A 15,656-nucleotide genomic window follows, 5' to 3' on the forward strand; every position below is an offset into this window, starting at 1 on the left:
TAAAACTCAAATTAAACTAAGCATCACACTAAGAGCTCAGATGTGTTACTGCTGGAACAGATAGATACATTTCTTTCAAGTTGATTTTTAGCATACAGCCTACCCCTGCTATACATCTCTTCTTAGGGAACTGTATTGTTCCTCTCAAGGCAAGACTGTCTCCCATTTAATCACATTAAAATTAAAATTTGAATATTTCTTAATTACAGCCTGTACATCATACAAAACAGATAACTCTGCATACCTATTCTGCATTGCTACTTGCTTCTACCATAATATGATGTGATCTATAAATGATGCTCCAACTATCAGCAAGGGTGAAAACTTTACCATCCAGTTGTAAATACCAAGTACTAACCAAAAGGAATGAAACAAGTTAATTTTAAAATTGATACATTAGTAGCCTTCAGTCAATTAACAACACTCCGTCTTTACTGACCAGCTACACTAGAAAGCTCATTAAGGTTCCTAGCAGATCTTACCATAAAACCATTAGAGTTAAAAGGAAAAAAAATCTAAAATTACAGTCCTTAAAAATAATAAGTTCTAGAGACAACAGCAGATTTATGGTCTCCTAGAACAGTAAAATTTCAATGGTTATGTGATATAGCTATCACATACGAAAATTCATGCAATCATTTCTAGTCAAAGCCTCATATAATGCAGATTGCTTGCTTGTGTAATCTTGAAAATCATTTACAGCATTCCTCTGTAAACATTAAGTTGTTAGATGCCAAAAATCTGACAGTTCTAGGCACCGAAGATTACTCACCCTTGAAGGTCTCACTGCAGTATAAATCACTGAAAAATGAATCCCTTGTTCCTGAAGATCCATGGTCAGTCTTCCAATTAGTTTGTCTATAAATAGAAATATGTATAATTTAACAAAGTCAGTAAGCTGAGAAAGCTAAAATCCTACAGTAGCTGGAGAAGTAATGAGCTAGATGTTTAAGCTTATTTAGTTTGTTTAAGCAATTTAGGTGCTCGTACCATTTATGTCAATAGGTACAAATGGGATAAGACATGTTCAGTGTCTCGAAAAATGCTCAATTCCAGTGAGACAATACAAAACAAATACATTACAAGAGTTCAGAAAAAGAGGTGGTTTTGAAACTGAAAAGTAGACACTGTAGAAACAATATCTCAAAGGTTGAACTTTGGGCTATTAAAAGAAAGAGCAGAAGAAATCACTGAAGAGATGAGAGCAGGAGGCATATACTGTTAGTCAAGTGGCTAGTTAATAAATAAATAATAAAGCTCAAGTAGTATTATTCTGTGAATTACAAAGTACACACAACCAATCACTGAGAAAGAATACCCAAAAAGTAGTGCTTAGTTTGGGGCATGATATTGGCAGCAATATTCGGTTTTGCTTCAGTGGATTTAAAGCCTGATTCTGCATCTTCAACAGGATATGGAAAATTTTGTTGACCACAGTGGAGGTTAAAGGAGAAATATGGTTGAATATTTCTGAAAAAGTCAAGCAAGGAAGAGATGACTTTTCAAAGAGGTCTAAAGACGTCTCTACAGAAGATCCTCGTTGAGTTCTAAAATCACAGGCAGCTGTGACAAATACTTATATCTGTTCAATATTTTCAAGCTGTGTGCAGAAATATTAACATCTGCTTATGGTAGGAAGCGTAATAGTTGTGAATCAAGAACCAGTACTAGTGTTGATTTGGGGACTGGTAGAGAAATAAGCAAGCAGACTCACATTTACTGTTTCACTGCCTTCCCACTTCTCATCCATCTATTAATCTGGTGAATGTATGTTTTATAGCCTGGACATACAGGCTTCTCAGATTTTGAGACCATACTTTACAGAAATTGTGTTTCAGTTTCATGTACTGGAAGTGGAGCTTATATTATTATCCTTTTTAACCTCTTCTGTTTACAGTAATTGTGGTTTCCTGGCTAAGTAAAATGGTTAGGCTTTGTAAAACTGTAAGCATGGTTTATTCTGCAGAGTTTATCCAAATTAATTTCCTCCTATCAGTCAAGAATCATAGCTATGTAAATTTTCCTTCCAAAAAATTATTGCTAAAAGGATCTACTATAAGAAATGGACTTACTCAGAAACTGCTTACATACCACTAGTGTAATTATATTGGGTGTGGAGGGCCAAGGCATTATATAATGTATATTTTATATTCCATACTCACAGAGTACAACTCACTGGAACTTCTCAGCAGCCTCAGCTAAAATCCATGGAAGAAAAAATAATACATAGAAAAATGCATAGATTTTCTTTGGGTTTTTTCTTTTGTTAAAGCAACTGATTGCTTTCTGAAATAACATGTTATTTGCATTTCACTTCAGTAAGGAGCTACATGTAACTATAGTTACCAGTAACATCTATAACTCTTGCCTTTGGGAAGATTCTAGAGGCAATTCCTTTATTCAGAGAAGCTGCTGTGAACACCCTTATGACAACAGAGTTGATAATAGATCTTTTTTTGCCTGTGATCAAAACTCTACCTTATTTATGAGTATTTGCAAACTCTCTAAGGAAAAGGGCCCAGATTGTCCACCGTATTTTAAAGCACCTAAATTACGTACCTACATGGGAACATTAGTCATCCCAGGCTCACCCTTTAACAGAACAAGCGGCATCTCGTGATGGTGATATTGATGTTAGAGTGATTTTAGAGTGGTTCTACTGAAGTGGGTTTTTTTTTGATTTAGATAGCGTGGATCAAGGAAACACTACATAGATCTATGAATGTAAAACAGTTCATCCAGGATAACACCTTCCAATTAGCCTAACTGTCTGCATCTATGCCCTGGTGGAAGGATTAAATATTTTTAACTCATTGAATACACACCCCTTGAATTTCATCAGGGAGTGCAGGATTAGGGCTATTATTAATTTCTAATCTATCTTAATTTCTTTGTGTGACTTTGCACGTGGATGGAAGGGATAGAAGACATTAACTGAGAAGAAATGTTCTGGAAGGAGAGAAGTGAAAAGAAAGGAACAGTATAAACTACGAACAAGAGAGAAGAAAAAGAGCAAGATGAGAAGGGGGGAAATGTGAGACAAAAGAAAGAGCAGAAAGAGGAATGCACTGAGAATCGAGTGGAAAAAGGAATACATGCAATAGCAATTAAAGAGCCTCATCTTACGCAGATGGAGTCACAGGCAGCTTTGCCACCGATTTGGAGGTATGCTGGATCCAGCAGGTAAGACTGACATGACAGAATGCAACCTTCTCCTGAGCACAGAGACATTTAGGAAACGTGGCAAAAACTGAGTAATAGTAACAAACTCTACCTCATGTGAAAGAAAAAAAGAAGAAATACTGAAAAGAAGCGTAAAGAAAACAGTAAATCTAAATCCCTTAAAACTTGAGCAGATTTGGATTCTGAATTCCAGCTTAGATTTTGTAATAAGCCTCATTTTAATAACGTGCTAAAAAACTCTGCTTGCTGCAGCTTCTAGATATTTCAGAACAGCACATTTCCCTTGAGCAGAATCTGAGCCCATTTGTTCTGTCTTAACAGAGCTTCCCCTCTGCAGTGAGTAAAACATCAGGAGAGATTTCTCTGACATCTTATTACATCAGATTTTAAAACCCTCTACAGTGGAAAGGAAAGAAGCTACCGCAACAAACGTAGTCTTTTGAACTTCTAGGCAGCCTACTACAGGTCTGCAGTGTTTTTCTGTGGGTTTACTGTTGATACTGCAAAGAAAAAAATGTACAAGCAATATTTACGGGTTAACAATTCTCTTGTCACATCGCAGGTATGTGACAAATGGTATTTTTTATTGCTTATCCAGGTAGGATCTAGCAGCAGCACCTCCATAACAAACACCAATAACTCATGACCTCGCAAGCAGTTCTGACCTTGAAGGGTCTCTGGACAGAAATATTTAGCAAATGACTGCAGTTATGCTGCAAACAGTACCTAGACACCTAGACCTGCTGGATTCCAGACTGCATGACTTGGAAGACTGTTTGGGATGTTTTACTACTTTTGGAATGACTCCCTTCCAACTCTCTCCCATCTGATGCATAGACCTTCAGTGGGATAATTTTAAGGAACTGTCACTCAGTAACTTTCATTTGAATTAAAACTTCCTGCTGATGTTATTTCCAGTTTTTATTCAGCAATGCATTGAGTGGCTGCTTTGGCAAATAAACCAGAAGGTGAGGATGCAGCCTACACTCCCAGGTTTCTAGAGCACAGCTGAGACACAGAATACCAAGCACAGATTTTGTGCTTTGCCATATAAAGTGGAACATCTTCCCTGATCCACACACCTTTTTCCTGATAAGAGCTAGTTGACAATAACCAGAAAGTTGGTATAGCCTGTTTCTCCATCATCCTACGGGTCCCCTGTTAACTTTGCTGTTCCAGAACAAAGTGGCCTGAGACAGAGTTTGGGAAGGTTATTCTTGAGTTTGTGCAGCTGATGAAAGAAATGTCCCATAAAGAAAAAGGTAATGTTTAGCCAAGGCTAACATTAAGCCAAGGCTTTTCCTGCCTAATATGCCCTGGGCACAAAAAAAGGTAACTAAACAACTCTTCTGCAATTCAGACATGGAAATCCAACTGCTTATTTGAGTATAAAAAGCACACTCATTTTGGAGTAGTGCAAAAACAGAGAGAAAATGGCACAGCACTGGTTTCAGTACTAAGGTATTTTCCCCTGATTTTCAAATCTGCTTCTGATTTTACACCCCCCAGCTCTGGGCAGAAACAGTCATAGGCACTAAAGACACTGTTGCAATAACGCCCCACTACACTGCTTGCGGGGACAGTGGTTCATTCTTAGCCCGAGGCCTAAAGTTTTGCTAACGTGAGCCAGCCTATGCTACACTACACTGTATGTCCCTGAAACTACCACTACAGCGATTTTCAGACTTTATAACTCGATCTCTAATTTAAAGTAGTAAGCGAAAGCCCTGCCTCTCAGTGCCTTTTGGATGTATGGCACCTCCTCTTCAGCCAGATGCTAGGCAAGAAAATTTTATTAGTGTTAGATGGAGAGATTCAACTTCAACAAGTAGTCTTCAGTATCTGCAAACCAAATAAAAGACTCTAAAATCTAAGACTTTCAAACTGCCAGATGAGCCTGACACCTCCTGCTGCCGGTGTGCAAGGTGAGATCCAAGGAGGCAGTCCGAGCTGCACAGAGATGCAGGGTTTGTACTCTGAACTGGAAAGATCTCAGAGCATAAGAAAAGGCCCATGTCTGAAGGAGAGGTGAATTATCATTACATTTCAGGTCACAGAGCTGTATCCATTTCAGTGGATTTTGAATCAGACACTCAGCACTTCAACACTATGATAATTGACTGCTTATGAATACGTAGATGGGGGAAAAGAAAACCTTTAAATAGTAGTGTTACAGCAAAACCCAGGAACTAGAGAATACAGTCTGCTCAAATGAAAACACAGACTTAAATGATGAAATGTTAGTTATATCTTGGTCATACTGCTTACCATTTTCAGCAATTGCTTCCAGGGTGGAAATCTCATTTAAACGACTACAAAAAGAGAGGGAGAAAAATAATTTAAAATATTTTCTAGGCAAGAACAATGTGAACCAGAAATGTACAAAGAAAATGACTAGTAAAAGGATTACTGTCAGCATCAGTTTCCTCCATCATTCTCTCCTCTTTATGACCCTTTTCTTCTGCAAAGCCATTAATAGTACAAGGATCAAATCTCCAGCTGATTCTTCCAACCCCTCAAACTTCCTTAGCTGCAGAGAAGCCAGACAGCTGATGTTCTTTTGACCAACCTCTGCGCAGTTTTCTTTTCATTTGGTGTTGGCCCCTTGTCTAACATTTGTACCTGAGCTCCTTAAAACAGATACCACTTCTTTATTTGTGTAGAGCTGTGATAACTATAATTGCATCTCCTTAGGACCCACTGGTACATGCACCATATAGTGACATACACAAATGCCCAAGTAACAGGCGAGGAAGAATAAAGAGCAGGAGAAGCTGAGCAGGGGGACTCGATACACCCATGCCTTGTATTTTCTAAATATACATTCACCTGAAGGAACAATCTCTCTCTAACTCTGTTAGATCACAGTTGTCACAAGCCTGGAAACATGAAGAATTATAGCCCTCCTCTTCTAGCGTGATGAAAACCAGTCTCTCTATTCATATTAACTTCATGTTTGTCTCTGTTTATTTGCTTGCTTATTTATCCTGCCAGTTATTTTGACCCCTGGAATGCCTTCTAGCAATTAATTCTGCAGGTTAATCATGTGTTGCACAAAATAATTCAGCCTTTCTGCTAAAAGTGTGTTACCATTTAGTTTTATTAGTTGTCCCTTTGTTCTTATATAATGAGGCAGACAAAATAGGAATGCCTGACTGACTTGCTCAACATAATTCATTTATTACACCTGGTAAGCTTATCAGGGGACTTTGAAAAACACTGAATTCACCCTTGCAAGAAAAATAACTTTGCTAACCCTGTAAGCTTCCACTTTGTTTTTTAAATTTCCTGAATATTTTCTGAGACACTTTCTGAGACATTCAGGTGACATTTTCAATAGCTTTAAAAATCATGCACACATAGGGGTCAGTTTTGTTTGTGACAAGCTCCTACCTGACAAGTGGGTGTAGCTGAACCACCAGTAAGTTTGGTTCAGATGTATTCACTTCCAGCTGAGAGACATCAAGATTAGTTATGTTTGTTAACTTCCAATCTCCTGACTCCTGAAGAAAGCTCAGAAGATACCTGGTAGCTTCACAGTCAACAGCTGGCAAAACTAAAGATGAAGGAGAAGACTGAAGAATTTCCTGTAATAAATTTATGAACAGTTCATTTACTTCCTTGATAATTAAACACAAACCTTTTTTTTTATGGATCCTTAATTCAATATTCAACGTGAGGAACTGCCATGATAAACACTATGTGAGTTTTCACCAGCCTGATGCTGGCTGCAGGCTGCTCCTGGAAAGGGGCAGTGAAGGGACAGTTGCATTGCTCTTATTCCTTTATTGCATCTTCTTGGGGCACGCTTAAGGCACTGAATGACATCAGATTCTTACTGTCCTTTCCACACATGTGGTAGAAGAGGAGAGACAGATGATGTAGTATTCTCAAGCTAAGAATGTGTTGGAGAGACAGGTTACGAACGTTGCCAGAAGTGAAGCTCATCAGATAACATCTTAACTAAATGCCCTCAGAGGTGAGAAGGATCAAGGTCAGACATCTCAAGTCCCAGCAGCTCTGTTCAGTACAGTCGTACTTTTCGTAATAAATACCCTTCCTTTGTGTACATCCTGGGGGTACAGCACAAGGTACAGACAAGTGTCTAATTTGTAAATATTAATTAAAGCAAGCTACATGTTTCAGGATCTACAAAGCCTCCAGACACACACAAACAAACTTCATGTCATGTACTTTCTGTCTTTCTACTCAAAATACAAATTGTAAAGCTCAGGCTGAACTGGTTCAGATAATCAAGCATCAGGGTATACATCACTTTATTTATAATTCTCATAACTGAGTTTCTGATGAAAATGCTTGAGTCGAATGAATTAAAAAACATTCTCATTCTATAAATTAGAAACCTGCATAGTCAAAAAACATCTTTCCAAAGACTTTTCTTAATAATAAAATTAACTTGAAATATTCAAGGAAAGAAAATGCAGGATGGAGACTTCAGAATGATCAAAATTAATGCACCCGAAACTGAATGTGAATATTAGAAGATTTTTTTTCATTGAGTCCTAGTTCACAATTTGTTAACTTCCCATTTTCTGCATTTAAGTCTAGACTGCGTCTGTCACTTGATCCAACATTCAGATATTCAAGTTGTTATAGACTGTCTCTCCCCCTCCAACTAATGCAAATGTCATGGTGTTGCTAACACTTTTGTCCTCCTACTCTTTTTCCTTTTTGTCTGTTCTCTGACTGCCTACCACTTTTCTGACCTGCTCTGGTTCTTTCTAATTGCTCACGTTTTCCTTCCTAGGCAAAGGCTAGTTATTTTCACATTTCCATAGATGCTCATATGGGAGGATTATGCAGTATTGTCTGAGTTGCCAGACTGACAGAAAAATAACTGCAGAAATTAAAATAGAGCAGCAAGCACTGATCTGGTTCACAGGTCTTTGAGTAGCATTTTTAGCACTGCCTGGAAGGAAAGGATGATACATCTCATTTTGGCTTGTTTGTGTATATGAATTTAGAGCTAAAATTCTAAGCAACAGTCAATTATTTTATTTTATTTTCAATATTTTAATCCCTTGCCCCCTAGCAGCAGCCAGAATGGCAGCAGCCACTTCTTCCAAGGATATATATTAAGCAGATTACTTATTTATTGTAGAATAAGAGATAAAATGCATCATTACTGAGTAATATCTGAATTGTGCCTCTGCTCCTAACCAATCCTGCACTGCCATCTGTCTCAGCTTCCAGCCACTGGTATTCAACTGTTTTTCATCTGAAGGGCAGACACAGCTGGATATCTCATTAGCCTCAGATAGCCGTTCTGATCCCACGCCTCTTATTTGTCTGTCTTGACATTTGGCCACTGCACACTTGTCTTTACAATACCATATGTTGCTTTACACATTTTAGGATTTCAACTACCATGCGTAATCCAAACATGAGAAGTCCAAAAGAGGGCAGAGAATGAAGAGGACTACTGAGAAACTCCTGGTTTTGCATTCTGCTAAAGGACTAAACAAAGAGGTACAACCACACAGAAGCTAGGGAAGGGGAAGGGGAAGGGGAAGGGGAAAGGGAAGGGGAAGGGGAAGGGGAAGGGGAAGGGGAAGGGGAAGGGGAAGGGGAAGGGGAAGGGGAAGGGGAAGGGGAAGGGGAAGGGGAAGGGGAAGGGGAAGGGGAAGGGGAAGGGGAAGGGGAAGGGGAAGGGGAAGGGGAAGGGGAAGGGGAAGGGAAAGGGAAAGGGAAAGGGAAAGGGAAAGGGAAAGGGAAAGGGAAAGGGAAAGGGAAAGGGAAAGGGAAAGGGAAAGGGAAAGGGAAAGGGAAAGGGAAAGGGAAAGGGAAAGGGAAAGGGAAAGGGAAAGGGAAAGGGAAAGGGAAAGGGAAAGGGAAAGGGAAAGGGAAGAAAACCTCCTATTGAGCTGTTGGACTGATAGCAGAAGAGCCTACATTACATGCCGGAATCTATAACCTGTCTATGGGCAGCTCACTCTGATGATGAGTACACTTACCTTCTTTAGTGTCCCCTGAAGCACCTTTCCTGAGTGAAATATTACAAGAAACTTCACTTTTGGATTACATGTATCGCTGTTCAGGTTATTTTGAAGGTAGGTTTGGAATTACTCTGTCCACATTTCTAGTCACCTTGAAACCAAGTAGCTGCACTATGATAAAGCTGTGCTTGGACTTACTTGCCCAGCTCTGGTTTCAGTGATACAGTAACTGGACTGATATTACACCTAAGCAATTTGAAGCTGGAATGAAGTAAATTTAGGTCTATAATTAAAATTGTCTTGTTAAAATCTTTGTTAAAGACTCATGCATCCACCTCTAAAAGATCATGTAGGTGTACTCATTGTTCTGAACTAGTTTGTGTTTGGCATCAAAGCTGATAGACAGTCCTGTAATAAAAATATTAGATAAAAAGGCTCCTGTGTTGGCTCTGGAAACATCTGGGAACCTACACCTGAGTAGGCAGGCTCCTCCATGTAAAAGGGATCTTTTAAATCTTCTTTTACCTTTGAGTACATAATCTAAAATACTAAAGTATAGTATTTCTTTTCTACAGCATTGGTCAATGGATTACCTATAAAAAAGAAAAATCTATTCAAATAGATTTGAAAGCACATCTGTTTCTAACACACAGTCATAACTGCAAAGAAAATTATCATTGTTGCATTTTAACTTTCAGATTATTATTAATCTTACAGACTTTTACACTATACCTGTGTTCTCCAAATTTATGCATAAAGCTATATATTATGATTTGAATTAAAATTGATCTGATGTACTTTAGCTGATAAAATATGTTGCAGCTACAGAAAGTATTGTTGAACAAACCTCCATACCACTGTACCGTACGGTGGGAAACATGTCACCAGATTTTTTTTCAAGGGTTACAGACAGATCTGAGGAACTATAGAGAAGCAAACCTGAAGTCCCAGAATGGGAGGAATGATTCCAAAAAATAAAATACAGGCTATGAAAACAAGGAAGGATTATACTGGGAAAAAGCTGACATGGCTTTTGCAAAAAAGTCGTGCCTCAGAATTCTGCTGAAAATCTCTGGAGGAGCCAATCGAACATACACCAGGGAGCTCTAGCTCATACAGCGTACTTGGATCCACAAAAGGCATTTGGCAGAGTCTTGAAGCAACGACTCCTAAAGAAATTAAGCTGCTTTAGTATGAGAGAGGAAGTCTTCACGTGGAGGTAGGTAAAGGATAGGTAAAAAGTAGGTAAAGAAATAGCAGGCAAGAAAATAGTATATGTTACTGCTCTAAGGACTGTTCTGTTCCATATGTTCATAAATGATCTGGTAAAAAGGCATAAATATTGAGCTAATGGAAACTGCTGATTAGGCTGAATTATTCAAGATAGTAAAGACAAAGGCTGACTGATGAATTGGAGAAGCAACTTCTGGCACAACTTCTCAGGCAACTAAGTAACTGATGAGATTCAATATAAATTGATTTATCAGAGCACAGGGTGAGAAAAAACCCACTAATTTTATGCACACTACAATAGATAATAGACTCAGAACTGAGTGTTATCCTTCAGTAAGGAAACCTTAAGAGGCATGACAGCTTTTAACAATGGCAATTCAGTGGCTGGTAGTGATCAGAATTGAAAAATCAAATATTAGTAGTTTTTTTGGAAAAGGCTAGAGAACAAAACATTGCCATGTCACTGAATAAATCTATGATGAACTTATATCTTATTACGCAGTTCTGCCTGCCTTCTTGTAAAAAAAAAAACAAAAAAAAACCCCAAAAAAACAGGTAAAGAGAAAGGAAATAATGACAACCAAAACTATAGTAGGACCTCTGTATCACATGTGACTAAATAGTACTCCTCAGTCTATGACCGAGTGAGGATACGATGGAGATATAGAACCACAAATGGCAAGGACTTACCGTAATAATTATGCAGCTGCACAGCTAGCTGCTAATTGGAGTGTGTTATTATACACTGCAGTTCTAAGGAGCTGAGCATTGTTTGGGGAAAGCCAAAGCTAATATTAAAGAAAAACAGTTTGTAGGGTAGGTGACCGCTTGATAAAAAGGTTCCCCAAGTGCTAATCTTTGTATTTTATTATTTAATTTACAAGTTCTTTGAATATTCAAGATAAATGATCTACCTATAAGATTCCTTTCATATTAACTGGAAGTAGAATTGTTTTGTTGCACACAAATCCATCGATCCCAAAAGCTCAAAACAGCTGCTAATGTAGCTGAATAAATCTGTATCTGCAAATGCCTCTGTGGTTTACAAGCCTATAACTCTTTTACAAATAACACTTCCTTCTTGTAGTACACATGCTGCTACATGCACATATACATTCTAAATGAGGTCTCCAGTTTAGGTTTGTGAATAAATTTGCATTTCTGAAGTTCAAAAGGAGGATACTTGAGTGACATGGAACATCTATTTTAGCTTAATGAATCACTCGTATAATATAGAGTGTGAAGGTATACAAATCTGTGGTTATGCAACATCAAAGATTCTAATTTCCCCAGTGAGAATTCAGACCTGGCCTTCACTTTGTCCTGTGTTCTGTGAATATTATGACAGAGTCTTTCACAGCATGATTAAGAACTGATTTCTTTCCCAGAGTAGCTCAAGCGGAGTGCAACTGACGTGATAGCAACTGAGCAGATTTTTGTAGCCTCTGTTACATCCAAGATGGAACTGGATGATTATAAAGTTCCTTTCTTTCCCTAAAAGCTACAAGTCTATGCAATTACATATTGACAAAATTCTCCATATGAGCACCAGGGTGAAAAAGAAATATTTAATTTATACATCACATTTTCTCTCACTCAAGATATGGGACCTCACCCTCACAAAACTGTGCTCGAAAGTATTAAGATTGCCAAGTCCAACAGAACAAATCTAGGAAGTGCTGAGGTTAAGGTGAGCAATGTGTCAAAAGAAACTTTCCAGTTTTAAAGAAGCTGTAATGAGGAAAACTTTCTTAGCTCCAAGACAGAAAGGGAACAGAGGCAAGGTCAGAAAGCAAACAAATTGTTACTGACATTTAGTTTGTTGAAAACCTGTGTTTAGATCTTTGCTCTGCCAGATACAGACCAAAGATTTACTTGAACACGATCCTTTGTTTAGCTGAGGATCTCCTCACTAGCACTCAGTAGGTCCTCAACCCACTCAGTATACCACCCAATTTCTAAACCCATAAGTCTCTGGACTCATCTCTAGCCTTTGGCTGTAAGCTCTATTTACAGTGCTGATGGAGTCCTGATTACAAGGCAAAAGAAGAAAGTTTTAAATACTTTAATATCCCTCCTCTTAAACATCCAGAGCCTACTTAAATGAGACCACCAAGCTCATTAGGAGCTTGCTCATACGTTTCACACAGCTTCTGAAATCAAACCAGTTTTCAGTCAAGCAGCAACAAAATTTGCCCCCGACACAGCCTTGCATAGTTTTTAAATCCAGAGAAGTTAAAGCATACCAGAGAATCACCAGTACATCTACCTGTGGACAGAACCTCTGATCCTTACGCTACAAATGAATATTACTCCCGTTCATTCGTCAGAAAACCCGCGTACATACTCTAGCTGTTTTTGTTCCAGCATCAGTGTTAAAATGCTGTTATATGGCATAGAGATTAAAATCTCTAGTATCAGTGATAGAAGGAAGACATGAGGTTCTTAGACAGTATAGATGTAGAGACAGGTAATATGAGAATATTTATGTATTTAATAACACATACAGCTTGCTGTGTGGTGCTTGGGAATTTACACTTCCTCGTGTGCTCTGATACCAGTTATATTACCAACAACTCTGTTCATCCTGAACTCCCTGCAGGAATGCCTTTATGACTCCCATGTGTGAACATGTCCTTTGTCTAATTACAGTTCAATAAACTGTCATGTAAGTTCAAGCATAGATGCCGGACACAACGACCGTCAACTTCCTCAGTGAGGACAGAAGTTGAAGTTCCTGAGTGGCTCAGTAGGAATCTGTCTCAGATTCTATGCCTGGCGTTTGTTTCAGATTCCTGAAGTAGCATGACTTTTTTTTTGTGAAGATTAAAGCAATCCAGTATCTAGTCATATATTAACTACATTAAAATATAAAACAGTTAACTCCCTGCATGAGCTCCAATTTCTATGAAAATAAAATGGGTGTTCAATTCTGAAAATAAGGAATAAATAATGGATTCCTCTAACTTCTTTGCTTCCTGTGGCTTCATTTTTTTTTTACAATACAAAATTGAAACATGTTTAGGAATAATTTTGTCAGTTATGATGAATTCTGAAAACTTGCTCTTCACAAATAAAATAGCTACAAAACACACTTCTGCAAACTCAGTTGATTTCCTTTAACCTATCTGCTTAAACTGGAATAATCTCGACAAATAATTTAAACAGGAAAACTGCTGCAATTCAGTTTATTTTTCCCAATTATTGTCTATTTGTATCTTTCTTACAGCTTTTTTTTTTAAATTTTAAATACTGCATATAAAGAAATAAAAGAGAGAAGTGCTTGCCTGAACATTTTGAAATGGATTCTTGTTACCATTCAATTCACTGAAGTATGTGAAATCGTCTATGCTAAGCTGTAAAACAAAGAGGGTAGATTGGTGAGAAGGAGACATGGTATCTCATTTAGGTGCAGACTCGTACTCAGCATTGGTGAGAGAAAAAGTATTAATGTTACATACCGTATCTTGAAGGAAAAAGATGAGGTTTCTGGAATTCTGGGTAAAAACAGGTTGCAAGAGTACAGTCAGCTCCTGTGCTGAGACAACGTGTCCTTCGTGCAAATCAGCGTCTGGATTCCACTGTGATCTACAAAGAAATTTTTTTTTTTTTTTTTAAATTTGCTGCCAATGATGACACCTCTTCTTTCTTTAAACATAAATTGCAGCAGGCAATGACATCACAAACTTTGGATTAAGATCAGGTTTAGAGTTCAGTTTACTTTGATTCTACTCAAGAGGAAAAAGAACTTGTCCATTTATACCCATATCATATCAACTCTATTACAGTAGGAATGAAATTGGTTCATTCAAGATAACAGACTCTCTCTACTTTCTTGTTTGTGTACAACAGCACAGTTGCATCTTTCTAAAAATTAGCTACTAAGTGGAATGAAGAAGAATATGTTGAAAACCTTCAGAGAGAAATCCCAGAGGGAATCCCAACTCCCAAAACATTTTCCAGTGCCATCAGACATTTTGGTGGCCAGAGAGTAGAACTCAGGCTAGTTGTCATACACCAGAATTTTTCATAAACCTTTTGTTAAGTAGAAGTGGCTTTTCAGTGTTGTTGTAAACAATATATTCTCTCCTAAGGTTTTCGTGATGAAGGAAACATTCTGCAGAAGCAGCTCAGAAAAGCCGTCTTTCCAGAAGCAGGAGCTCTTCTAAACAGAATGGCTCAAGACACCGAGAAAAGCTTATGACTCTTTTGCCAACCTCTCATTAGGAGGATTGGACAGAGAAATAACTCATCTATTTAGTTTTGCTGCTACAAAAGACAGCTATGGACAAACAAGAGGTGGCATTAGTCTTTCAACACCTGATTGGGATTTTAACAGTATGCAGCATGGATCTATTGGGATTAAATTTATTACGAAAATTTTGGTCCTAGTTGTTTTGCTATTTCAGACTCCCTAATTTGTTCTAATTACAAATAATAGAATATAGAGAATTGTTGTGTGCTGTAGCATCTGCTATTATATGACTGCAATTTGGTGAAGTTGAGATGCTGATTAAATTTTCTAATCCAAAAGCAATTCAAAAATGACCCCTGCACAGCAAGTTTTTATGAATGAGTACAATCTTTGCAGTCTCTTAAAACAGAGGCAGAACAGGGATAATGAACACAGGGAGGTTTCAATGTTGTTTCTTGGATAAGGACAATCTATATTTCACTTCCAAGACTTCCCAGTAATTCCAATGAGGATTGCCAATAGTGAATCAAAAGCCTCTAATTGCACACACAGCAGAGATGAAAACAGTACAGTCCTGCAGTACTAGATATCTGGCTCACTTCAGATTTGGGGGTTTGGGGCAGTGTTAGAGCAAACTGTACATATGGAAGGCTCTTTCAGGACAACATGCTGCAGACATTAAAATCAAATTCTAGTAGATCTTCTGCCTGTCACTTTTTAAGCTTTAGGAGTAAATCTTGCCGTTCAGGAAGGAAATTTTGGTTGAAATTATTGTTTTATATTTTCTTAGTTTTACTCGGTATCCTCACTTCTTTGTTAATTTCTGCTTGGAAATACACAGTAACTTATATTTATGAATCCAAACAACTTAGAAATTGTAACAGACACGTTCCAACTTTCCAGAAAAGTCAAACCTCACGATCTCAAATATTTAAGTATAATATTTAAAAATAAGATATCTGAAAACACAAAAACTCCCAAAGATTCTGAATGACTATTCAGGAACTAGCTTTCACAGTGACTTTATGCATTGCATGGCCACACCAAAATACCAATGATATTAAAGGAAAAGAAGATAGATTAAATTA

General features: G+C 37.9%; 1 protein-coding gene across 2 annotated transcripts in view; it reads right to left on the reverse strand.

Annotated features, from left to right (window-relative positions):
- Window positions 1-15,656, reverse strand: part of LOC104347414 (V-type proton ATPase subunit S1-like) — a 55,447-nt gene that overhangs the window by 34,801 nt on the left and 4,990 nt on the right. The window contains exons 2-6 of one of the 2 annotated variants that reach the window (XM_086473377.1): window positions 13,835-13,961; window positions 13,661-13,729; window positions 6,577-6,770; window positions 5,452-5,495; window positions 773-858 (exon numbers count right to left, since the gene is read on the reverse strand). In XM_086473377.1, the coding sequence (XP_086329503.1) occupies window positions 773-858; window positions 5,452-5,495; window positions 6,577-6,770; window positions 13,661-13,729; window positions 13,835-13,961 (520 nt within the window). Of the gene's footprint in view, window positions 1-768; window positions 859-5,451; window positions 5,496-6,576; window positions 6,771-13,660; window positions 13,730-13,834; window positions 13,962-15,656 lie in introns of both variants that reach the window. The other variant, XM_086473375.1, reaches the window with a different exon arrangement.

The sequence above is a fragment of the Leptosomus discolor genome, chromosome 1 (genome assembly GCF_034619465.1).
Source record: "Leptosomus discolor isolate bLepDis1 chromosome 1, bLepDis1.hap2, whole genome shotgun sequence".
NCBI lineage: Eukaryota > Metazoa > Chordata > Aves > Leptosomiformes > Leptosomidae > Leptosomus > Leptosomus discolor.